Source organism: Aspergillus eucalypticola, assembly GCF_003184535.1.
Source record: "Aspergillus eucalypticola CBS 122712 chromosome Unknown BO83scaffold_6, whole genome shotgun sequence".
NCBI classification, from domain to species: Eukaryota; Fungi; Ascomycota; class Eurotiomycetes; order Eurotiales; family Aspergillaceae; genus Aspergillus; species Aspergillus eucalypticola.
In genome coordinates this window covers 1,032,561-1,056,505 of record NW_020290280.1, presented here as the reverse complement: position 1 = coordinate 1,056,505, position 23,945 = coordinate 1,032,561, and the positions used below count along the sequence as shown (strand labels likewise).

The 23,945-nt window shown below is 49.7% G+C and overlaps 5 protein-coding genes across 5 annotated transcripts; 2 read left to right on the top strand and 3 right to left on the bottom strand.

The window, feature by feature from the left end:
* Positions 1–4,375: 4,375 nt before the first annotated feature.
* On the top strand, positions 4,376–5,542 carry BO83DRAFT_461247 (5'/3'-nucleotidase SurE; the record flags this gene model as incomplete). Its single annotated transcript, XM_025537246.1, has 3 exons — positions 4,376–4,459; positions 4,508–4,679; positions 4,737–5,542. The coding sequence occupies 3 exons, from the start codon at positions 4,376–4,378 to the stop codon at positions 5,540–5,542; spliced, it is 1,062 nt and encodes a 353-aa protein (XP_025390764.1).
* An 892-nt stretch (positions 5,543–6,434) lies between these two features.
* Positions 6,435–10,269, bottom strand: BO83DRAFT_376482 (putative UDP-glucose,sterol transferase). Its single transcript, XM_025530727.1, has 6 exons — positions 9,726–10,269; positions 9,017–9,641; positions 7,955–8,959; positions 7,072–7,894; positions 6,880–7,018; positions 6,435–6,824 (listed from the first exon to the last, which is right to left on the bottom strand). Exons 1-6 carry the CDS (start codon positions 9,868–9,870, stop codon positions 6,586–6,588), a joined length of 2,976 nt encoding a protein of 991 aa, XP_025390763.1. The 5' UTR covers positions 9,871–10,269; the 3' UTR covers positions 6,435–6,585.
* Positions 10,270–10,632: 363 nt separating this feature from the next.
* BO83DRAFT_386654 (ankyrin repeat-containing protein) lies at positions 10,633–14,213 on the bottom strand (the record flags this gene model as incomplete). Its single annotated transcript, XM_025532678.1, has 8 exons — positions 10,633–10,737; positions 10,793–11,524; positions 11,575–11,597; positions 11,622–11,675; positions 11,735–11,738; positions 11,875–11,933; positions 11,984–13,966; positions 14,075–14,213. The coding sequence occupies 8 exons, from the start codon at positions 14,211–14,213 to the stop codon at positions 10,633–10,635; spliced, it is 3,099 nt and encodes a 1,032-aa protein (XP_025390762.1).
* A 3,867-nt stretch (positions 14,214–18,080) lies between these two features.
* BO83DRAFT_424898 (HET-domain-containing protein) lies at positions 18,081–20,557 on the bottom strand (the record flags this gene model as incomplete). Its single annotated transcript, XM_025535176.1, has 2 exons — positions 18,081–19,993; positions 20,077–20,557. 2 exons carry the CDS (start codon positions 20,555–20,557, stop codon positions 18,081–18,083), a joined length of 2,394 nt encoding a protein of 797 aa, XP_025390761.1.
* Positions 20,558–21,694: 1,137 nt separating this feature from the next.
* On the top strand, positions 21,695–23,588 carry BO83DRAFT_333549 (putative alpha-1,3-mannosyltransferase). The gene has a single exon (XM_025528348.1). It carries the CDS (start codon positions 21,999–22,001, stop codon positions 23,493–23,495), a length of 1,497 nt encoding a protein of 498 aa, XP_025390760.1. The 5' UTR covers positions 21,695–21,998; the 3' UTR covers positions 23,496–23,588.
* Positions 23,589–23,945: the final 357 nt, after the last annotated feature.

The window sequence follows — 23,945 nt, the reverse complement described above, 5'->3', positions numbered from 1 at the left end:
ACCTGAATTACCCTCTTCTCGGTAGAATTCAACTGGTCTTTGCATCACCTTAAGTTGTACCCTTGACCGCCGCGGCCGAACTCGCTAGACCCCCGCTGCTCCCCGTGGGTTCCACGTCCTTCGTGGGCAGTCCCCGCCCCGCCAGGTCATTCATCCACTAGAGTCAGTACCTTGATGTAATATCTCACAACACCTCAGCCAGATTGACCTCGTCCTTCATGCTACCACGGCCCCAATCAGACCTGGATTTGAAATCCATGTCCAGTCAAATATCGCTTGTATTTTCAACAACTACACATTCCTTGAATAGATTGTATTTCCTGTGTTCTACTTATTACATGCCGAATATGACAGTATGGAGTTCAACACCTACCTAGTCACCTGCATTCCTAGCTCCAATAGGATCCGAAGCAAATGTTGGCGGAAGGGGAAGCGCGAAGAAGATCGCGACACGAACACGACGAAAGTAGAAACCTGTCCAACCTTCAGGACAAACCAGTCTATATTGGGACGTCAGCAAACCTTGAACAACAGTCATAGGTCCTGATTCAGGAGGTGACTTGGGCCCTTAACCAAGTCTGCCCAAAGTCAAGGTTCTCCCGTACTGTAAGAGATGGTGGACTGCTGGATTGACAGTACTGCGTAAGGATTACCCTCGGTGAGTAATCAACGCACGTGAAGCAGGGTTACGGCTTCCTGCGCCTTGATAACGAAGAAGCGGTACGCGTATTTCGCTAAAGATTTCGCACTGCAATTCGTGATGAGAAACGAAGACACTGGGACGGCTTCCTACGAGACGCCTATATCTGGAAGGTGGCCAAATACCTCTCCAATAAAAGCGGAGCTAAAACAGTTCCAGCGCTACGAACAAGCAACAAGATGGTGGAAAATGATGAGGGGAAGGCTCAAGTATTCTGTCGTCCTTCTTCCCCCACTCTTCTTCTCATACAAGAAAAGCAGCAAACTACTACAGGGAGGCCCTTGCCGTCGCTATCATTCGGACCGTTGATGTAGGAGGTTGAGCCTGCCGTTAGGGGTGCTCAATCCTGGAAGGCTCCCGGACAGGACGGGTTTCTGATGGGAGGATGACAAGAAGCGTGGCCGGCATTGGGGAAACGGATCTTCCAGATATTCAACGCGTCACTAAGGCCGGGATGTATGCCTGAAAGCTGGAGAACAGCAAATATCATCATTATCTACAAGTTCAACAAAGATCGGACGCTGTTCAAATCCTATTGGCCGATATCCCTCCTTCCAACTTCTGCAAAAGCAATGGATGCAGTTGTAACCAAGTGGATCTCCTATCTCATCAGGAAAAATCAATTTCTGCTACCAAACTGTTTCGCTGCATGCAGCAGATAATCCTGTGAGCAAGCGCTAAATATCTTGAACGAAAAAAAGTTACGACGGTTGAGGTCAGGAAATGTCCTTAGTTTACTGAGCCTCGACGTCAAAGGTGCACATAATGCGTGCCCAAAGAGGTCCTCTGCGCCGACTGTCAGAATATCGACTCTCGGAAATTCTAGGACGGTGGGTACCATTCTTCTGTACCGAGCGACGTGTACGGATTGCTGTCAATAAGTACTGTTCGGCGGTGATATTCATTAATCACCTAGAGCTACTACAGGGCTCTTCCTTGTCGCCTATACTCATCCTCTTTATGAACGGCGAAGTGGTGAAAGTTCGTATAATTGATAAGAAGGTGCCATTGCGTTTATAGACAGCTATACTCAGTAGGTGCTTGGCCCCTCTGCCGTGGCCAACACAATACAGTTGCCAAGGAGAATGATGCCAGGGCCTCTTCACTGGGCCAGAGAGTCGGAGGCATTAGTTTAACCGCAGAAAACATCGTTCACCCACCCTACAAGGAGCCTTTGCCTCAGGCAGCAACCAGCAGGACGGTTGTTCGTCGAAGAAATACCAGTGCTAGCCCAGTTCGCTATGAAACTGCTAGGGGCCATCCTGAATCAATGCTGCCATGGCAGCGAAAACGGGAACCCAAGCAGTATCAGCATTGAAGTGACTCAAGGAGCTGACGCCCAAGACTGCCCAGCAGCTTTCCACCTCGAATGTGACAGAAACAGTAGACTATGCTGCATTTGTGTAGTGTACACCTGCCAAATACTATCTAGTCGTTTCCTCCCGCTCCCTGGATGATCAAGGCACTGCGATCAGCGCAGAAATTTGCGACACAGTCAATTTGAGCTTATTCCGGACAGTATCATTACTGATTGCGGATTCGGGAGCAAGCATAGAAAGCATCGACACTCGGCTAAGAAGGAGAATTCTCCATCACTGGATCAGCTGTCAACCCAATCCACCCCAACCCCACCCCATCTATACATCCCTTTTGGGGATGCCGCGAAGCTGTGTCCAACCAGAATGGCAAGTTCTCCTCACTGTTTAGAATTCCCGCTGGTCACTGCTGCCTGCAGAAACTGGAGGTGGAGATAATCCTACCAACTGCATTGGACTGGCGCAAGCTAACATATTATCCAATGCGCTATATAAAATTGAAGGTACTGTAGAAAGTGAGGTTTGTCAGGTCCATGTCTTTCAGGTATTGCCAATTTAGTAGAAAGGCGATACTCCAAAAACAATAAGGTGTCAGCGAGGAGAAGCTCTGATTGAAGATTCTCTATGTGAAGTGGGCTGCCGTGGAGTGCTGGAGACAAATGCGCACCAAACATAATTATGGCTATTTAGTCGCATCATTCAGGAAGAAAAGCATCTATAACAAGGTATAAGGACTCTAGCTTCAATCTTCACTGGATAGCCCACCAAGATCTCAGATAATCCACTTACCCCGATATCCATGATTTGTAACTATTTGGCATACGATTACTATGCGGCCTAGTGTGACGCCTCAAGCTGCACACATAGGCTCTGGACATTATGCACACGCGAGGATTACCCATTCTCGATTCTGGCTTCGAGATGTATCATACATGACTGGCTCGTGGCTGCTCCTTTTTCCATCTCGGAGTAACGCCTGCTGCATGAAACCCACCACGCGTGTTTTCCACCTGCTTTCTCCTCAACTTTGCTACCTCTACTCGGTTCGCCGATGCAAGGCCAGGGCCTAATGTCGGCTATTGCATGGACTAAATGGCAAGGATACAGTGGGTGATTCCGCACAGAAGACCTTTGTCGTGATAGGCTTGATCGATCGCACTCCACGCGCGTTACTAGGATAACTCCCGGTAAATTACACCCGCGGACTCATCCACATTTCCTACATTTCTATAGCATATACGGACTTGGATCATCAGATCTTACGTACAAAGTAGTATTTATAATAACGGGGCCAAGATTATAACCAATTGAAAACAGTCACTTCCCCTGCTGATCTCGCTGTTTCGACCGAAACGTGTCAAAAATGGGCTGAGTTGTTACACTGGCATTTATTTATTCACCCAATGAAGTTGCTCAGCAAACCCTGCCTAATACTGGAGCAGTTTACCGATCCAAAGCCAGACGGGGCGTTCAAGGAGCTACTCAAGAGGGTCAATGATGATTTATGAATTATGCTTGAGGCTGAATTCAATGAGCAAACACATCGGTAGCCGGCTTCGTAATAGATCGGAATTACATACGAACCACGTGCAGGAACACGCATCATGCCGCTGTCTCGGGCCAATAGGCATGAATACAGCGTTGAGGCGCCGGGTCTCGAAGACTAGAAACATAAATACCAATTTGCCCTAGGCAAAAATTCCTATAGTAGCCCGGGTTTAGTCGCGGTAACTAATGCAACTGTGCTAGCCATTACTGATTTAAGATGTAGGTGGCTTACGGCATTTCCTCCCATCCGGCAAAGGTTTATTCCCTCTCGGTTAACTTAGTTTGTTCACGTGGGAAATGGATGCAGAAAGATTGGCTACGGAATCTAATTTGTACATGACTCGCTTCGCTAAGATTTTTATTGCGATTTGTCAGGAGCTCCCCTAGGCATTTGCAGTAAATTCTTTACATTGAGGCCGACACACCAGTCCATTGCAGTGGATATTCTATATTACTCTTTGACGTGGAATTAGAGATGGTGTTATCTCTAAATCTTAACCGATGGAATTGGCTATAAAAACTGTACTAGCTTTGCCGACCTTGCCGATGCTTGTGGCGTTCCTGTCGCAGCATACTTCTGACCAATGTCATGGTCGCCCTTGAACACGATGCTAAACCAAGTGTATAGCTGTTTGATTTACGTGTTGTGGCCACAAATCCTACGAATTGCTATTTGAGCGCTGGAAGAAGAATCCAGTATTCTGAGGCCCGAGGTTTAGTATATAGTAGTTCAGATTCCCGGCCAATCGACACGTTGACATACGGCACTTGACAACTGATCAAAACACCCATAATCAGGATACCCGTCAAGATGCGCATCACCAAGATTTCCTCTAGCGCTGCTTCGCTTATCACTCTCTCTTCTGTTGTTAATGGACTCAATATCCTCATTACAGTATGTTGCGATGTACTACAGTCCATCATATGCATTTGCTGACGACAGACCTTGAAGAATGACGACGGTTTCGGTACTGGTAACATCAGAGAGATGTACAAGGCCGTCAAGGCGTATGGGCATAACGTTTTCATCGTAGCCCCGGCCACTGACCAGAGCGGCAAAGGAGGGTCATTGACTTTTGCTACAACGGCCAACTTGACTGAGGACACAGAATTTGGTGAGTATGCACCCCAAATTGCATGGGCCCAGTAAAATATTTACGTAGTTCATCTAGGTCTTGTCAAAGCTGGCGCTCCCTCAGTTGGCCATGATGTTGAGGACGATCATATCTGGTACTATGCTGGCAGTCCTGTTGCAGCTGCTGCGGTGGGCATTGACTATGTTCTACCGAAATACAATGTGTCGAAGCCAGACCTCGTAATGTCAGGACCTAACTACGGCGACAATGTGGGTGGGTTTGCTTTTACCAGCTCCGGCACTATTGGCGCTACCTACTATGCTATCGGTCGAGGAATACCCGCCATTGCCTTCTCCGCTGAAAATTCTGATGAGACTTCCTATAAAGAAGTCAATGCCACAACCTCTGTCGGCCTCAAGAACCCACAGACTATTGTGGGTGAGCTATCGGCGGCCTTTGCGCAGAATCTCATCCTCAGGATGAAGGGCCGCCGACTTCTTCCGCTCGGCTACGGAATCAATGTCAACATGCCAACTATCACCTCCACGAACTCCGACGAATGCATTGCGCCAGAGTTTTTCCATACTCGCATCACTGGGGACGCATGGTCTCTTGGTATCAGCTATAATGCGACTACCGGTCTTATGCAAGAGACTTTAGTCGATCCAGCGGCTGCACTTGACACATGTATAAATGGTGATTGTTCTCTTCCGTCCGAAACTGAACTCACCTCCTCAGGTTGCAAGAGCGCTGTGTCCATTTTCAGTATCGATTATGATGCACCGGATGGTATATCTGGCTCCAACCTTACTAGTAGTATTCGTGCATCTTTCGGGTCTTTCGTTCAGTATATAAGCTCCGCAGAAGCTGCCACCTCTGTGGTTCGTACCATGGACAATTAATGTGATGGTGAGACCTGAGTTGAGGTACTCGAAGATTGAATGCTGCCATGTGTTCCCTTAAGAGCGGCCATCCCTTCCTCATCGATTCTAATCAGGACCGAGCCGCAGACTTCCCCATTAATGATTCAAATTCCCCAGAATTTTGGAAGAAAATTCCGTACTTGGCGCTTTTTAATCGATTGCATTTACTGTGTGCTTATGAATCACTGGTTTAGCCGTGTTGTGACTTTTCGCCTGTGTTACGTTACAACCCTTCCCTGGCGCGCTGTTAGGACCCTATACCAGTTCTTTAGGGCCAGCTGGTATAGTGCTGACCGATTTAGCATGTATATTGGCGTATAAAACCAAGCGTAACCAGCACCAGGCGACTGAAGCTGGTCCAACTCTGATGCTTGCTGTGGACAAGAAGAACGCATCGTACGGGACGACATCTCGAGTGTTTCACTTTTGCACTATACAAAGAAATTCCTCAAGTAATTACAGTAGCGTATTATTGTTTCACTCTGGTAACTGGAATATTCCGTGTCATGAAAGGCGCAAAGTTTATACTGTGGTGCGAGGTCCCTGTGTCATAAAGAAGACCATGATCACGATAGGTCTTTGCAGCGAGCACTGCGTCATACATAGACCGCTTCTATAACCTTTTCCTGCTTCTTAGGCCTTGATTTAACTATTTGATATATTCCAGTAGCTTTCTGTACACAAGAATGTCAAAGAACAACCTAAGGGTGTTGTTCCCACAAGGCCAAAAAGGTCATCAAGACCATCATTACCCGCACTTACCTGCGGACCCTTAGAATCCTGCTCATATAGACATGTACACACGGGAGCAGGTGGTCCTTCACCACTTAGGCCATCCCTCAGGATAGTAACCTATGGTGACAGAGAAAAGTTTCACTTATCAATCACATATCGCGAAGAACTATGGTCAGCTATAGACACCTAGTATACATTTGTTTTACATAGCTATACACCAAGAACGTGAATGTATATCACACGGAGAAAATAGAAAAAAAAAGTAATAATACATCGGGTATATCTGCCTACGAACCATGATGCCCATGCTCATGCTCGCGCTCACTCATCTGTCCCAGCCCCGCCCTCTGCAACTCGTGCCACTTCTGGATCACCGCTGATCGTTCTTGCGTTGTAGCCGCACACATCTCTTCAATACCCTGCTGCATACGCGAAGCTAGAATATCTTTCGTCTTGCTCTTCGAGAGCGAGTTGCGGAGACTCTTGTGCATCCCTTCCAGTGGGTAGCCTGCCAAACCCCAGAGGCCTAAGTAGGTTTCAGTTAGCTCTTACATCGCCAGTTTTGTCGAGGAGAAACTCACCAGCAGTGGGTTTGAGAAAAACACCACCTACGCCCTTCCCAATACCTGTCAGCAATCCCTTTGCACCGGACTTTTCTATCCCGACCACAGGCTGTGTGACAAGTCCGGTAATGCCGTTGTAGAATCCGTGCGTGAATTCCTATACTCATCAGCAATCCCATCTCATTCCTTGCGCGAAATGAGAGAACATACCGTCCCAGCAGCGCGGAACCCGCTCCTCACTCCAAGCACTCGTGGCGAATCCTCCACTAAGGTATCATGATACAGTTTGGGGGCATTGTGAAACCCCTTCGTCAGACTCAAAGTCAGATCCGTAGGCAATCTAATAAGCCAGTTCGCAATATGCTTTGTCGCACGGGCGCTATGATACGACGTCTCAGCTAGGATCTCCTTTGTATGAGACATTTCCCTAGTTCGCAATCGAGTAATGGTTCGCTCGAGATCAAGCTCCGCGCCCATATCATCATCCGTTGTGTCGAACGTCTCGGTGTCAGAGCTGCTTGTGCGCGGGCTGGATAATTCACCACCGCTGGGGCTGTTGGTGGCTCCGTCTCTATTCTGCTGTCGGTCGGGAATGGCCTGATCTTGGGTTATGTCTTCCCCAGCGGAGTGATAGGCTTCGTCGGATTCGATTGAACCTCGAGAGTTCTCGTTGGAGGAGGGTTGCTCGCGCTCACCATTCTCATATTGGTTCTGATCCGCTGTTACCGAGTGTTGGTTGTCACCATTCGGGATCACATCAGCCCCGACGCCCGAATCGAGAGACGTCTCTGTTCGCCCACGGCGGTGGCGGTGAAAGGACGATTTATCGAGATAGGACGGATGAAGCCCTTTCTTCCAATCATGTTTGTGGTGGAGTCGACGTTCATGTGTTGTCGAGAATATGCCTCGCATTCCGCTAGGCGCCTCCGCGATGCTGGTGATGAAACCCGAGACGATACCATAGAGAACCTCCGCACCGGCTGACAATGGTCCCCGAGGATCTCGATTGGTGTCGTATTCGTGTGACCGATATCTGCATCCTCCGTTAGTCACAAACCCTGGATGCACAAGAGATAAACTGCACAGGACATACAGGACAACATTTCGCGGACTAATCAAACCAGTCTCCACCAATACCGCCGCAGCAAATGTGCTCAGCTTGATATGCGAGTGCTTCACCCACCACACAGCCGGCCGATTTGGACAGATAGAGCACCGCATAGTCTGCACATCTAGATGTTGATAAAAGCTAGCAGCGGCATTTTGCACACCCCGCTCATTACGCATATCCCTTCCGATTTCTTTCGCCTTCTCCAACGTCTCTGGCTCAAGCGCCTGCTTGATCGCTTTCGTTAGTTTCTCTGCCGTTAGCTGCTTATGCGGAATAGGCAGCGGGCCAGCGCCAGCGCGAGCCACGATTGAGCCCCAGAACGGCTGATCGCCGAAAAAGGGGATGATGATGGTCGGACGACCTAGTACTAGCCCGGCGGCTGTGGTTCCCGCTCCACCGTGGTGAATAACGCAGGACACGTGCTGGAAGAGCCAGTCGTGTGGACATTTGTCGATCATGAAGATGTTTTCTGGGATCTCGTCTTCGTCTGCTCCGAGGTTACCCCATCCTTTGGAGACGACCGCCCGTTGCCCGCTTTCGCGGATGGCTTGGAAGACTTTCTTCGTTAGTGAGCCCGGGTTGTCTACGACGATGGAGCCAAAGCCGACGTAAATTGGAGGAGGGCCGGATTCGAGGAAGTTGACCAGATCGTCGGGCGGTGTGTAGTCTGAGGCGGTAGAGAGGAATGAGAAGCCGGTGATGTCTATATTATCTCCCCAGTCTCCGGGTTTGGGGAGGAGGGCTGGTGACCAGAGATAAGTGTATGGGATGCGCAATCGGTGCGCGATACTCGGTGCCCGAATAGCGTCTAACGGGTCCAGCCCGAGATCGCGCTTTCGGAAAGAATTGATCAGATCTCCCAGGCCCTCCCACATGAGGATCTCGACAATGGCATACGAAGCAAAATTAGCGGCGGAGGGCTTCGTGTTTTTTGTGCGGATAGTCGCCAGCGGATGAGGGAAAGACTGTGTTGCCGACCAGGGCATTCTACACCCTTTTGATCAGCTTATTGAATCATCTTGCAATTTGGAAGGGGACACGCACGTAAACATCATATTCAACGGAATACCCAACTTCTCAGCACAGCTCAAGTGCACAAAAGTTGGCGGATTCGCAATGATAGCATCCGCCACGAACGGCATCGTCCGATAATCCGCCGTCTCACTCCACGGATCCTCCGGAATATGATGCATCCCAGTCCCATCACCGGTCTCATAGCACGAGCGCCAACAACCCGAGAAGATGGCCTTCATTTCGCGTCTCCGGCGCGGGATAGCCCCACTACGCAAGGTACTCATATGCGGCATCAGGCCCGGATTCCGTACCATAAACGCCATCAACTCGGCCGGATCACCGCCGATATCGAAAAACTCGAGACCCGCATGCTCGATCGATTCACGAAAGGCGAGATGTGTGGCGAGACGGACGCGGTGACCGTGGGATTTAAGAATTTTGCCTATCGCAACGAAGGGTTGAACGTCGCCGCGGGAGCCGACGACTTGGATGACGATGTTGAGTTTAAGGGCGCAGGGGGGTTTCCCTTCTTCGACAAGGCAGACAGATGGTTTGCGCTCTTCACGGAGGGGTTCGGGTTGCTGTTGGAGGTGTCTAATGATTTTGGATACCCAGGGTTTGCGTTCGCGGATCTTGATGTCCAGGCGGCCATCGTCTAGTGGAATGCATGATAGTTAGTAGCTGGAATTGCGATTCCAGAAGGAAGTGTGAGATTTAGAGGGATAGACAATGTGCGCACCCATTACCCGGACTCCTGTATTTAGTCCCTTCTCATGATAATGCGCGCGCCGAGGAGTCCGCCCACGACTGGCGGTGTTGGTGGTTTGTTGAGCAATGTGCTCGTCCGGCCAGTCGTCGGCCGTTGCGCCATCTTGATGCGGCATCTCTGCTAGCAGAGATAGACGGAGTCGACCATGTGCGGCCAAAAGGAAAAGTTGAGACTTTCGTTGATGTGTTCAAAGACAATCGATGAGGAACTAGAACTCAATGATTGCGGAAAGAAAGAACAGCCACAAGCAAAAAACACAGCCGAGCAAAAAGTGTGGACAGTTGATGTCAAAAGGAACCCTGGCGGAGGCCCGGCTGGTGACGCCATAGTGGAAATGCTTCATGGCAGAGCAACAAGGGAGACCCACGGATGATCGCATGGGCGAACCAGTGGAGCTGCCCTTTTCAGGGTTCAAGCTGCCTTTGTCCCTCCCAGGAAATTGGCCTAGGCTAGACTCTTGCCTATTTTCTGGGGCTCGTCCTTTTCGCTCAACGTACACTTCAGTAGTCTGCCCATTCTGAAGTTATTCGGATTAGCCACGACTGACTAAAACCATGCTACTGCTGAAATAACTAACTAACTTGGAGATCTTCCACTAAGCTATGACTTCACTCTCCCCTGGGATCACCACCTTATCGCTGACGATCGACGGCACCGTTCCGGGCCCCTCCACCCTCATCCGCCGCGGTCCGAAACGGCGAATATCCTACAGTGGGCATTCGGCATTCCCACACAGTCTTTAGATTCCACGGAAATCCCAAGTGCATTTAGAATGAAGGAAATACCAAAATATGTAGATGTGGAATCATTTCGTAAGATCTTTGAATTCTTGATAATTCTATGTCGCCACTATACATGCACCCGATCGGAGCAACCGCTAGTTCTTCAGTCGCCGATCATCGCCATCTCGGTCCTCCAGTGCTTTGGCAATAAGCCCGACCCGGTCGGCCATCAGAATATTGATGCCAGCATCGACTTGGAGCTACGTAGGTAGAGGTAGTATATTTCCGAGTTACTCCTCGGGATAAATGACTCACTTGTGCATTCTCGGGGATATTATTGAGTGGTCCATACGAGCCACACACGAGCCCCGACCGCTGGACGTATCCGATCAGCCGAGGGCATATGATCAAAGTCTCGGAGGCCAGAACAATTCCATTGAGGCCCCACTGCTGGGCAAATCGCACTGCAGCTTGCAGGCTACCGGCTCGCTTCTCTCTGTCTGTGACTGGGGGTTTTCCGGCGTTGGTGATGTACATGACTGGATAGGTTTGCTGTTTGAGTGCCAAGAGAATGAAGATCTCGGGGGTGAATGAGGACAGGATAATGTTTCTGCTGTTCCCCAGGGTGAATACTTTCTCGAGGATTTTATCCACGAATATGTTAATTTCGATCGCTACTGGGGCTACTCCTGCTTCGGTGGCTTCGTGGGGTCGGGGATACTCTATATCATTGTCAGCAATGTCCTCTGAGATGAGATATGGGGACGACTCACTGATCTCGACGTTGAAACCAAGGTTCTCCGGAAGCAGGGTTAGTAGCTCTTCGATGGTTGCAAACGAGTCCTGGATAACGTGGCCTCGGGTGTTGGGCTTGAAACCTTTGCTCATGTAGTCTACCGTGTGTCTCATCCTCTCTTGCATTTGTTGCGCTCCTTGCTCGTAACCCCTGGTAAGAGACCGGGAGCGTGAAATCTTATGGTGGTGTCTGCTTCCCATGATGGATGTTGGATGGCCCATTGGGGATTGTATCTTGCTCGCATGCAGGAACTAGAAAGTTAGATCAATTTCAAGTAGTGCGTAGAAGTAATACTGCTAACCTGGTCTAAAGTCACATCATGCACTGGGACGTCAGTCCCAGACTCACTCAAGGAAAAGTCGTGATATGCAACAGGTACAAGGTCCCTGGTCAACTGAGCATCTGGAGTACTTTAGCACATGATGTACATGATATAAAAAGATAGACAGCAAATAACATACCAAACTACAACACGTTAGACCAGTAACTTAAAATACGGAAGTTCAACATTACCTCGACAAAAGAAGCTCCCAGACTGGCAGCTGATAGGAATGACTTGGAGAAATGAGCATATAGTCTAGTTAGATAAGTTGACACTCACCTCGACTGTGTTCTCTCCCAACTGTAAATAGTCATGCCCGGCAACATTTTGTCCGAAGCCTGTACATTGTCAGCGGCGACCGCAAATACACCTCAGCCTGTATGCTTACCTCGATGTCCTACGAGACAAAAGTCGTCATGACGGAGAAAGCATTCTCTCACAGAGGGGATGTTGGGATGCTGAAATGGCTTGATTATAAGAAATGTGAAGGTCACCGTAGCTATAGCCTGGAATGACCTGCTCTCGAGAATGGGAATACTTCTCTCGCGCACCAAGCTTTCCCTGTTCTCACCAAAGGAATTGAGATTGTCTATCAGCAGCGCTGTACCACCACCAAGCAACTCTGCTTGGCCGTCACGACCATCGCCTAAATCGAGGAGTTCTAGGCGCAGTTCTGCCTCGCCCGTGGTTGGAAGCTCGAAGATAAATGATTCGTTAGCTGTGTCACCGAGAAAGGACATGTTAATTTGACGGGCAGAGTCATTCCCAGGAGAAGAAACTTTCAGTGCAAGGTCATTGCCCGTGGCTTTTGTTTTCAGTGATGGTGTTCGACATTCAAATGGGTTCACCTGCTTTCCATCCTGCAAGCTGCCAAGGTAAACCACCAGTTGCGGCCGTTGATGGAGAGCCTTGACATTGTCATCCTGCTGCACCATTGATGCGGCAGTTAGCACATCGGTATCGGACTCCCACTTGGATGGCCCTGTCATTCCCTTCGCCAAAGCAAGATGTCCCCGAAAAGCGGCATGCTCCTGTGCTGTCCAACCGCGGTGGTCCTTAATGTCCCGGTCGGCTCCATGCTCGAGAAGCACAGCGACGACACTCTGGTGACCTTCGACACAAGCGACAACTAGCGGGGTCCAACCGTAGATTGGCTCCACCGAGTTGAGCTCAGAGACGCATACGGTTTCTAACAGTTGTTTGACGCGATCCGCCCTTCCGGTACGCGCGGCGACATGCAGTGGGCTGGCCCCTTCACAGTTCCTGGGCGTCCGACAGAAGCGAGAGCATGCCTGAGAGATGACCGAAATCATATCCTCATACTCGTAGTGCAACGCAGTAAATAGCGTTCGAGTGAACAATGGTGCTATTCCGTCATCCTTATCGGATGCGTGCAGGACCTTTTCCAAGTAAACCAGAACAGATGATACGGCGTCTCGGTGGTTGCCAACAGCCGCATACTCAAAAGGTGAACAGTCTAGTTTGTCAGTATGCATAATAAGGCACCATTTGGAATAATTGTTCCAGCTTTTAGCGACGTTAAATATTGCCACGCACTCCCACAAAAGACCGTATGAAGCAGCATAGTGCAGAGGGAAGCGCCCGAGAGTATCTTCCGAGAGTAGAACCTCCTCTGATCTGGGTCCCAGCTCCCCAATCACCTGGCAGAGCAGATCTCGGATTTTACAAAAGAGTATACAGGAATACGGCGCCGATAGTTGCATCTTCCGGAAACTCAGAACCGTGAACAAGCGATTCAATAATGCAGCCTGAATGGGGATATCATTTTGAGGCAGCGCATCAAACAGTAAAGTGTAGACAGTATGTGGTCGCAGTTCATATACTGCTAGCTCCAGCAGATGGAAGAGAAATGGTTTTGCTGATGATTCGCTCTGCTGTAAGGACTTATCTACCATAGAAACCACGATTGAAGGTTGATCCTGCCGTAGTGCCTCATAGAGTGGGGATTGTGGGTAGACCGGCCTGCTGCTGGGATCTGAAAGTGCCTCCTGTAGATGAGCAATCCATAATCCAAGGTTTCGAGCCAGAGCTTTCCTCGATGGATTTTGTTCCTTGAATTTGTCCAGATCATTTCGTCCAGCAGATCGGTTTATCTCCCTACCCATGTATTTGTCAATCTTTGTGTGGATACGAGAAACCGCTTCAACGTCCAACCGTTGGTACCGCTGCAGTTGAGAAATTTCCTTAGTTAACCTAGAAAGCGATTGGCAAAGGATCTCAATGTCAAGCCGGGAGAGCTTGTACGCCGTAGTTGTATCGAATTTGCAAAGGCTGATGCGGTAATGGCCCTGTATCTCTTCTGCTTGCTTTCGAAGATAGCTTTCTTGCTCTATGCGAAACCGAAGATGACCTGCGATGCTCAGGTTTAGACATGATTGCACATCTATTAACAGGTAAAACATGTATAAAGTTAAGACCCGTAATCATCATAATTTTGAGTTTCTTTCAAGTAACGAACCTGAGAAGTCGGGACGAGTTTGCTCCTCTGTAGCTTTCTCAACAGCGATCTTCAGCAGTCTTTTGAGCCGATTGTATGGAACATGATGCTCCGCCCATTCTGGGACTTGATGGAGGTAAATATTTCGACCGAATCTCATGTTGCAAATTTAGGCGGGCTCACCCAAGAATTGAAAGAGGGAGATTAAGAGAGAGTTGCGATGTGTTGTACGGGAGTCTCACAACTGAGGGGCAGACCGAAGTACAGGCGCCCGAAGGTAGGAGACAACAAACGGTTGTAAGAAAGGGGGTAACAAAGGAAAGAAAGTTAAAAGAGAATAAAGCAGCGATACTCTTGTAGGCCAAAGCCTTGTGCTACATGACCTCTCTTGGCTTTTCGAACCGCATCCTTCTTGGTGTCTTCGCGGATTTTTACGTAGCTTGCCTGATTGCTTCATAAAAGGTAGGTCAGTACCCTAACATCCTTTGCGCTATTTTGGCTTGATACTTTTTGGAATGTTGGTGATATAACTTTCGGAGGAAGCCGAGGAGGAACACACACTTCATCCCCGTGGTTGTGGTATTCTCGGCACCAGATGGCATACAACATACAGGACAGTAGCTGTCAGAGAGACAGGCACCGAGAAGAGTAGCCGACCATCGCGCTATTTACGGGATCAGCCAATAACCCGTAGTCGGGGTGACTGAGGGCAGATGGGAGATCTTGACTGGAGTGGCCGTGGTAGCCCAAGGCTCGTATACTGCTAGCCACTCTACGAGAATGGCGCGAATATCCGCGTTTGACTGAAGCTTAATCCGGAACAAACTTAGAAGTGGGAAGGCTTCCCCAAACGCAAAACTTGTAATTCATTCTCTGACTGAACCTAAATTTCTACCACTTGGCTTCTCATAATGTGATCCGAAAGGACGGAGGACGATAAGTGCTATCAGGACTGCTACAGCAGTCTGCCACCACAGCCTCTCACTTGAGCAGAATCCATCAGAAAAAGCGCAGACTCTTGCTGCTCATAATAGAGATGCCTTAGTAACTCAAGCCCAGCTAGCGTTGGTGGTACATCTATGTTACTCAATATTACCCGACTGGAGATGACGATTGGATTGTCGAGCCGCTGTGAGACCGGCCAAGTTCGGATTCGAACCCAATCTGCTAGAAGCGGGATTAATGAACTCCGCTACCAGTAAACATCAGATGAACGGTACTTTTGTTCTCTACCACTAATGTCATGGGCTCCAATGTTAGACTGCTCTCCCGGAATTTCTGCGGCCTCTGCTCACTCCGCTGGCGGCTCATCCTTCGGTCGGCTGCCAACCATGGATCCACTATCGATCAGTTCCAGCGTTATTGCGATCGCAACATTAGCCGCTCAAGTCTGTTCCAAGTTGTCGGAACTACGATCCTTGTACAAGTGTCTGCCTGGTCGGCTGCACGCTGTCAACAATGAGGTTGCTGATCTGGAAGTAGTCCTCTGGAAGTTGCCTTTGTGGTGAACAAGCGGCAAACCTTACTAGAGAAGGAACTATCCTCCATTCCCCACCTCTTGAAGCAGGCACATACCAAGCTGAATGAGCTGAAGGCTATTGTTTGCAAGCTCACTGCTGTCTGTCGTGCGGGACGAGTGCCCATATCTTTGGTTCTTTCCTGGCGGAAGGAGGAGCAGACTAAGTTACAGGTGCTGCAAGATGATCTTCGAACGATCAAGGGCAGCTTAAATATCATGCTCGGGGCTTCAAATTCGTCAGTGTCCTAACATGGGATTGTCTTACATTGTGGGCTATCGCCGAAGCTGACCTCGAATGATAGGCATGATATGATGAAAATCCGTCTGGAAATCGAGTCGTTTTCTACAATAACAGCACATTCAATGCAGCAGCAACAGGTTGCGTTGCAAAACCATTTTAGCGGCGCTCTTGTGGCAGTTAACGAGCGCATAGCAAGGGTAGAAGAGATGCTTCGCGAGCAGGCCGTTAAAGTCAGTGAAAGCCAAACCATCCAGGTGGGCTCGTCATACATTGCATCTCAACCTCGTCAAAAGCTGCCAGGGATATCTCAACCCACCGTGCTACCCGCTTCCCCGCGCTCGGAGGGTATCGGTGTGAGAGTCGCACCATTCATCGTTACCTGTGGACCAAAGTGCATTTGCGCATGCCATCGTGAGAAGAAGTCAGCGACTCCTGCATTCCTTGACCGGGTTGTTGGACGGCTTTTTGTCGGATACTCCGGAATTCCCGCCTTTAGTCCGAGATGTACTCTCGATACCTGCCAAAAGTCACGAGCAAGTCAAGTCAGCCTGGAGTACTGGTTCCCAATCGGCTTCTGGTCATCCACGATTGTCAGAATGCAGGTGGGCTATCAGCCTAATGTTGGATCACTGTTGCAGTTGGATACGCTGAGAAGAGTACCGGACACCGCGCAGTGCGTGAACTTTGCTCTCAACGGGGATATTGAGGGCTTGAAATATCTCTTTACTCATGGCCTCGCCTCTCCGCGGGATGTCAGTACTACTCGAGGATATTCCGTCCTTCGATGGGCGCTGTACGGAAAACAATATGAGACTTGTGAGTTCCTTATTCATGCTGGCGCAGACCCAGACTACAGACCCATCGCTGCAAGCGACAATAGCCCGAAAAACAAAGCTTGCCATTTCCTTCTCGAAGGGGGGCTGCCAGACAATGCCGTCAAGGCTCTTCGCACGATAACAAAAGGCGGGTATTTAGATGAATTCATAGAGAACTCCAATTTTACCCAGACTCACAAGATTGTCCTAGGCATATCCCTGAACAACCTGGAGGAGGAGATTATTCAACATCCTGAGGATATCAATGCTGTTGATGCAATGGGCCGGACTCCACTAGCATGGGCAGCGGCAAGAGGGGACACTCGAGCGATCGTCACTCTGCTAAGTCAGGGAGCTGACCCCAATATCATGGATGTGCAACTCTCAGGCCCCTTATCAAATGCAGCGGCTCAAGGCAATACTGTCAGTGTTCGTCTTCTCCTAGAAGCCGGTGCACATCCCGACACCGCCAAGTTCACAGGAGTGAGAAAAGGGAGCCCTCTGAACTGTGCCGCACGGAATTATCGAAGTGTCGTATTGCTCAAGAGTCTCTTGGACTTTGGAGCAGAGGTAGATGCCTCTGGTACAGATGGCAAAACTGCCCTCCTCCAAGCGGCACGCATCGACAATCCCAGTTTTGCTATGCTCTTGCTGGAATATGGAGCGGATATCAACGCCACTGCTGCCGATGACTCGACCCCCCTTACGACTGCAATTACCTATAACAGCCACAATGTCCTTCGGCTGATCCTTGATCGTTGGCATGAGTACTCGTCTTGTCCCCGTCTCAAGGGACCGCATCTTTTGCAGATTGTCGCGCCGTATGCTGATTTGGAGACCATTAACATGCTCGCGGGAACTGACCATTTCCGAACGAAGTATGACAATCGATATACACATGGGGATTTCTCTGATAACCTGCGCCAGCGGCCTGATTTCACAGAAAAGTTGGCGGCTGCGTTCGATGAGCTGCTGACCATCATCAATCAGCGACCAGTTGTGGATGAGTCGCTGGACAGCCTGATGGAGGCTGGATGTTTCTCTTGTTTACCTTTCCGAGTCGACTCGCGACAGGAAGATATGCTCCAAGAGCCCGGCAGTCCTGCCAGCTCCGATGGAAGCTTTGCAGATGCATTGGACTACCTGTCTTTATCTTAAAATAGCCAGTCGAAGGCATGAAGGGAACTCCGTTAAGGATATTCCTCCTTGAGTATTGGTTCGTCGGTTACCTTGTAGTCTATCTGTTTTACCTGAGGATCATGTATATTGGTAGAAGCTTCCGTCATCATATGGATCACAGAAGGAAATTCGTCATAGGTTGCTACTTTGGGGTTGTTGGAGCAAGCAGGTGCTCTAAAGGAACGGTTGAAACATTTTTAGTTATAGAGGTCTTACATGATAATATCTAGTCTACCAAGCTTCATCTCTAATTCCCGCAAGGGGCTGCCATGATCACACCAGATAGACAGTCTGCGGCTCACAATCATCGAAGACCGGGGTGAGGCCAAAATCATAAAAATGTTCATAGAAGCCAATCCGCTTGAACTGCAATCTCGTCTGATTTGGACACTTCAGCAGCACCAATCCGGCAGACTGGACCCCATCTTCGTACTGACCAGGCTCCGACCATACTTTCCCATCACCTCTCGATACGATCATCAGGTAGACTTCCTGTTCGTCAAGATAGCACCCTGCATGATCCAGGAATATAGTCTCACTATCACTTTCTTTAGTACCGTCGGCCACATGGACATATCGCAATTGAAACTTTTTATTTTCCTCCTCGGGATCACGGTTCTTCAGTCCAGGGAAAGCCCACAGCATGCCTTCTGGTATTGGCTGAAAGCGAGCCTCCATCCGGGCCGCTCTAATCTTCGCTCTGAGCTTCACATATCCCCGGTCCCTTTGGTCGACTGCCAGTTGCCCATAACTGTCTCCCGCGTACTGCGGGATTATATCGTGACCGAGAACCTCAATTTCCGGTCTCGGGTTATAGAGATTACTTGCAAGAAACTCAACCGCCCCATCATTGGCACACCACGACCATGTCGGTGCGCGATAATGTTCCGTTGGGATCATGGGCCGACGTTCTCTTTCCCCGAACCACCGATCCATCCCAGGATTCATCGCGTTACGAGTGGCCCAAAGAAGTCCCGAGGCTAGATCCTGGACCCATAATCCGACAAGGTACTCATCGTTCAAAGCCAAAGCGTGAGTGCGCGCGATGCCGGCAACCGCGGGTAACTTGTCGCTTTGGACGGTCAGATCGCGACAGGTGTAGTCCTCCACAATTTTGTACCAGGCTTTGTATAATTCTGTTTTGTCGGGACCTTCTGCGCCTGTCGAAGATGATTTTCCGCCGATCTCTAGCTTATCTAGTGACTTGTGGCGTCGGGGGCGTTTGGCCAGCTCGATATCGCGCCCATAATCTTTTGGTGAGGGGCAGGTAAGTAAACCTAGACCGAGCATATCAGTTACTCCGATGTAGAGTTTTCGTGGTGACAGGAGTCTTTCCTGCAGGGTCCAGCCGCGGGTATTCCATACTGAAGAGTCCAGTTCATCTTCGGCGGCTAGGTAGGGGTTCCAGAAAAGGTGGTCCAGTTCACCTGTGTAAGATGAGGATTCGATGAAGAACGAGCCGTGGATTCCAGGGTGGTTGTCGATGGCGTATGTAATGGGAACCAGAGATTCAGATTCGCATACAGGTCGATCAAAGACTTTCTGAAGGGGTGTATCCGTGGCAGTCAAGTAAATTGTCAGGTATGATGACATATAGATGCTGTGCATTTTTGTCGACTCCGAGGCCCAATCGCGTCGGGACTGGTCCTGTTGGAGCTCAAGAAGACCCTTCTCTTTGGTTCTAGTTTCTTTCTGGATGATGCAGAGGCTGTCAATCCACAAATAGGAAATGCCCAAGGCGCAGCATATGTCAACGACGTCTCTGAAGCCAGGCGGTAGAGTTGCTGTGGGGTCATCAGCTGAGAATGGCGATAGTGGGATATCCTGGTAATGAGATTGTAGGTTGCTGGGAGTTGTGGCGAGGAACTCTTCGGAGCCCCAGCGGTAGCTGAGTGCAGCATACTTTGGGACGTTGGAGGCATCTTGACAGTTTGAACCATGACTATACAGATCATTGGTTTCCACTAAGCGTAGCTTTTTCCCTTCCTGGTCTTGAGTGATTTCGATAAGCCGGAGAGGCAACCTGTCGGCTATGGACTCCCCATGGTGGATAATGCTGGAGGCATGATTATGGTGCTGGTCGCATTCAGTCAGATGGTCTCGGACTGTCTTGGTGTTTTCAGTGGATAGCCTATCTTCATCGGGATGGGGATATGCGATGCCTAGATAGCGTGCAAGGGGGTCATCTAATCGCAGTTAGCATACAGGATATCCCAGTTGGAAGCCCATATACTTCAGACCATGGTAAGAAAAAATGACGATAACTTACCAGAATGTGCACGTAGCTTGAAATAAGTCAGGCCATCGGGCCCAGTCATGTCGCCCGCAAATCGATCCTGTCCTGGTCTGAGAAGATCCCATTCGATTATGATTGCGGCGAATTTACTTCTCTCGTTGTCCGAGGCTCTGAATTCTGCCATCAGTGAAACCTTGACCACTTTGATTGTGGAGTATTTACGATCGTGCTCTTCCGGGGACCAGCCGCGAAGACGACGTTCGCTAATGCCATTCAGCAGCGATCTCCGGAGCGCCGGGCAAAACGAGCATCCTGCCTCGCCTGACGCCCTAAGAGCCGGTAATTCGGGGAGGTCATCACGACAGTCGAATTCGACAGGAATGGAATGTTGCCCGGCTGGGAATTGCAGGTGGGGTCTGCTGGTTTCTGGTCCAACTTCGGTGAAGCCGTATCTCGCTAGGGACTCGGCGCTCAAGTATAGAAATTTGCATCTGCTGCAAAGGGCGGATGGCATTTTCCATAGGAGGAAATTGACACCTGACTTGGTTCAAGAGGAATGATGTGAAAAACATCATGAACGACGTTCGCTTTCTGCACCAGATGAGGAGAGGTGGGGTAATTCGATATTTAGTCTCCGAAAGACGATTTCGACAATGATCTACTCTTCGGGGAAGACACGTGGCGGGCGTGTGTGGCAGCAGATGGACTGATGCAGCTTGTTGCCTTCGACTTAGGCCTTGGTGTATCTGGGGTTCGGCAGACAGACAGACATGTTGATTTATCTTGTGTTGCGTGTGAAATAGACATGTGCTATCAATTCACATGTGCATAAAGTGGTGATGCATTGCACATATTAATTAATAATTATGGATATTCATGTTTCAAGTCGCCGGGTAACTGCGCCATTTTCGTGCACTGTCCAACTGCACCCGAGGAAGGCCATTCCATTCCAGCATATCTGCCAAGCCACTGTGGCAGAGATTATTGACTCTCGTAATAGTGGAATGGTGGGTGATAAGTTAGTGCCATAAATAGCACATTTGACGGAGAATTTCCTGTAGTCTAGTGCTTACCTTGTTATTCCTGCTAGTAAGCATCCCGACCGGGCTTGCAGAACAGAGTTTGCTTTCACTTTGACAAAAGTCTAAACACGACCTACGCCTCTAAGGACCCCCTATCTGTGCTCGACTTTTTCGGAAATGCTCGGAGTCTACTATAGTACATACGAATGGACCACTTAGTCGAACGGAACTCCGGAACGCTGGATCTGCCTGAGCAGCGATTGGCAAAAATCTTCTCGAGCCTACGAAAAAGATGCCAAAGGGAGCCTGGCACGTGAGTAACCCAAAACGAGCCTTGCGAGTCGACTAATGTAGATTACCATTGGTTAAGCTCCACTAAATCGGTGGGCCCAGAGAGGCTTAGCCAGGAAAAAGCATGTTCAGCTTCTTCCCGATAGGGTCTGTCTGCCCGGCCGGACCCCGATCCATGCCCACTCAACCCGACAATCAACGGAACTCAGGGGACCTCTCGAGGGGTTCAGCCCTACTAGGCCGATTGTTCACCCACTTGACTTGCAACTCATTAGCAATGATCTTTTGGATTTTGACAGTGGTCTCATGTACCCCTTATTTTTCCGGCCCCCGATTAGCGGCGCCCGGCTTGATCCTAAACTGGGATCCACGTATGCACCGGTGCCAAAGATTCCTCCTAGTCGCTGATGTATTAATTAAAACACCACTTTAAAAACATGTCATCGCCCCCGGTCATGACGCGAGGCCCATCAGGTTCCGGCCTTGCATGTTTGCCCGCTGCCAACGTCATCCGTGCAGGCAGAAGCAATCCTCTGCACGGAACTTGCTCGGTCTATTCCCGCACATTACCCATGCTCCCTCGGTTGAATTCTTCGTTGCACATTGACTTGGGATGAGTCCAGGAAGCTGCTCTCGCACAACATGAGCCAATTTGCGGTTATCCGGAGCCAGCGAGGCTTTCGGATCATCTTCGCGGCTGTCGCAGTCATATTTGCACTTTCCATCTTTATGCTGCTTCCGCCTGCATCAACGACGACCAAAGTTCTCGGATTCGGGCAGGGACAGAAGCCCACGACCCAGTCATCTTCAGCTGAGGCTATCACGATAGATACTAGCCTTATCACCGATCTATCCCAATACTTTGCGGACTATCCCATCCAGAAACCCTTCAAAGAGAAGTTCGGCGAGCTAGGCCGCCGCAACCGAGTTCTCCGCGACTGGCTCATTCAAGCCGAAACCTCCCAGGACTCTACCACCAAGTCCATCTTACGCAACGCGATCGAAGAAGTCGCCATTGCGCAATATCCTTTCCTGCAACCTTCCAATAAGACTCAGTCCCACCAATCTAGATCTTCCCGTCACCCAGTACAAGACCTTCGCGCTTCCTTCGAGCCCGACTCTGCCGGTATCGTTATCCCAACCAGCGACCATACCCTCCGTTATGCCGCTCACCTTATTGCCTCACTTCGCTCTGTCCTCAACTCTACTCTGCCTATTCAAGTTGTCTACGCAGGCGATGACGACCTCTCCCCTACGAACCGGAACCACCTGTTGACTTTGGCTGCCTCTGGCCCCGCCATCACCTTCCTCAACATCCTCACCGTCTTCGATGACACAACTCTCAAGTTACAAACAGGCGGTTGGGCCATAAAACCCTTCGCGGCATTGGCTTCCCCTTTCAAGATAGTTATCCTTGCAGATGCCGATGCTGTCTTCCTACAACCCCCGGAAGCACTCCTCCAGCATGACGCCTTCGTCAACAAAGGCGCGCTTCTTTTCCACGATCGTCTCCTTTGGAAGCACGCTTTCGAGGGCCGTCACGAGTGGTGGCGGGATCAGATACGCCGACCTAGTAAGGAGATGGACGCCTCTCTTGTCTGGACGGAAGATTACGCCGAAGAAGCAGACTCAGGTCTCGTGGTGCTCGACAAAAGTAGGCCGGATACGTTCATGGGACTGTTGCATATCTGCTGGCAGAATACGTACGACGTGCGCGAGGAAACTACGTATAGGATCACTTACGGGGATAAGGAGAGCTGGTGGTTGGGGTTGGAGTTAGCTGGCGCCGAGTATGAGTTCTCGAAGCACTACGGAGGCGTCGTCGGGTGGGAGAATGTTGATGATAAGGAAAGAGTCGGTGTATGTAGTTTTGTGATAGCGCATGTGGATGCCAAGGGGCGGTTGCTGTGGTATAATGGCAGTTTGTTGAAGAACAAGGGACAAGTTGGTATGGAGGATGTCTATGAGGTTCCAGATAAGTGGATGATTGATGCGGAGTGGGTTAAAGGGGCGAGGAAACAGGACCATAGTTGTATGGTCGGTGGTGAGGTCAGGGAGCTTACGAGGGACGAGTTGGATGTGCTGCAGCGGTCGATTGCTGCCGCAAGGCAGGTGGATACGCTGGTGCGTACAAGTTGACCTTATACATATAGTTATAGATTTACGTTGCTACAAGGCTATCTCGGAGATTTAAATTCAGCGATATACCCACTGATTTTGCATGAATTCGAGCCTGTGCCTTCTTGCCGGCGTCGTCGTGACGATCGACCTGTTAAAGTCTGCTGTTACTTTTGGCTGTAGAAGTGCTAACTCCACAATACGACCTATGCCGACGTGACTAAGTGAAGAAAGCACATAGTTATTGTGTCATTCATCCCCTCTTATGCTTGATATTAAACAACCGAGCTAGTTAATTCATGTGCGTGAAGTTCAGGATCTGACTACCTATTTTAATGGAATGATTAATGTCCAGAGTTTTACTGCTCCATAACCCAAAACTCATGACATTCATAGAAGAGCATGAAGCTGACTTGCGCTTCGTGAATAACCAGCATCACCACAGTGTAACTCCATGCATGCCGTATTGAA

Excerpts from the sequence above, each read along its gene's own strand:
- BO83DRAFT_376482 (XM_025530727.1), bottom strand. The coding sequence starts at position 9,870 with ATGCCGCATCAAGATGGCGCAACGGCCGACGACTGGCCGGACGAGCAC. Across the intron at positions 9,642-9,725 it reads TACAGGAGTCCGGGTAATGG|ACGATGGCCGCCTGGACATC; the intron begins GTGCGCACATTG and ends GCATTCCACTAG. Across the intron at positions 7,895-7,954 it reads AGTCCGCGAAATGTTGTCCT|ATATCGGTCACACGAATACG; the intron begins GTATGTCCTGTG and ends CGGAGGATGCAG.
- BO83DRAFT_333549 (XM_025528348.1), top strand. The coding sequence starts at position 21,999 with ATGAGCCAATTTGCGGTTATCCGGAGCCAGCGAGGCTTTCGGATCATC.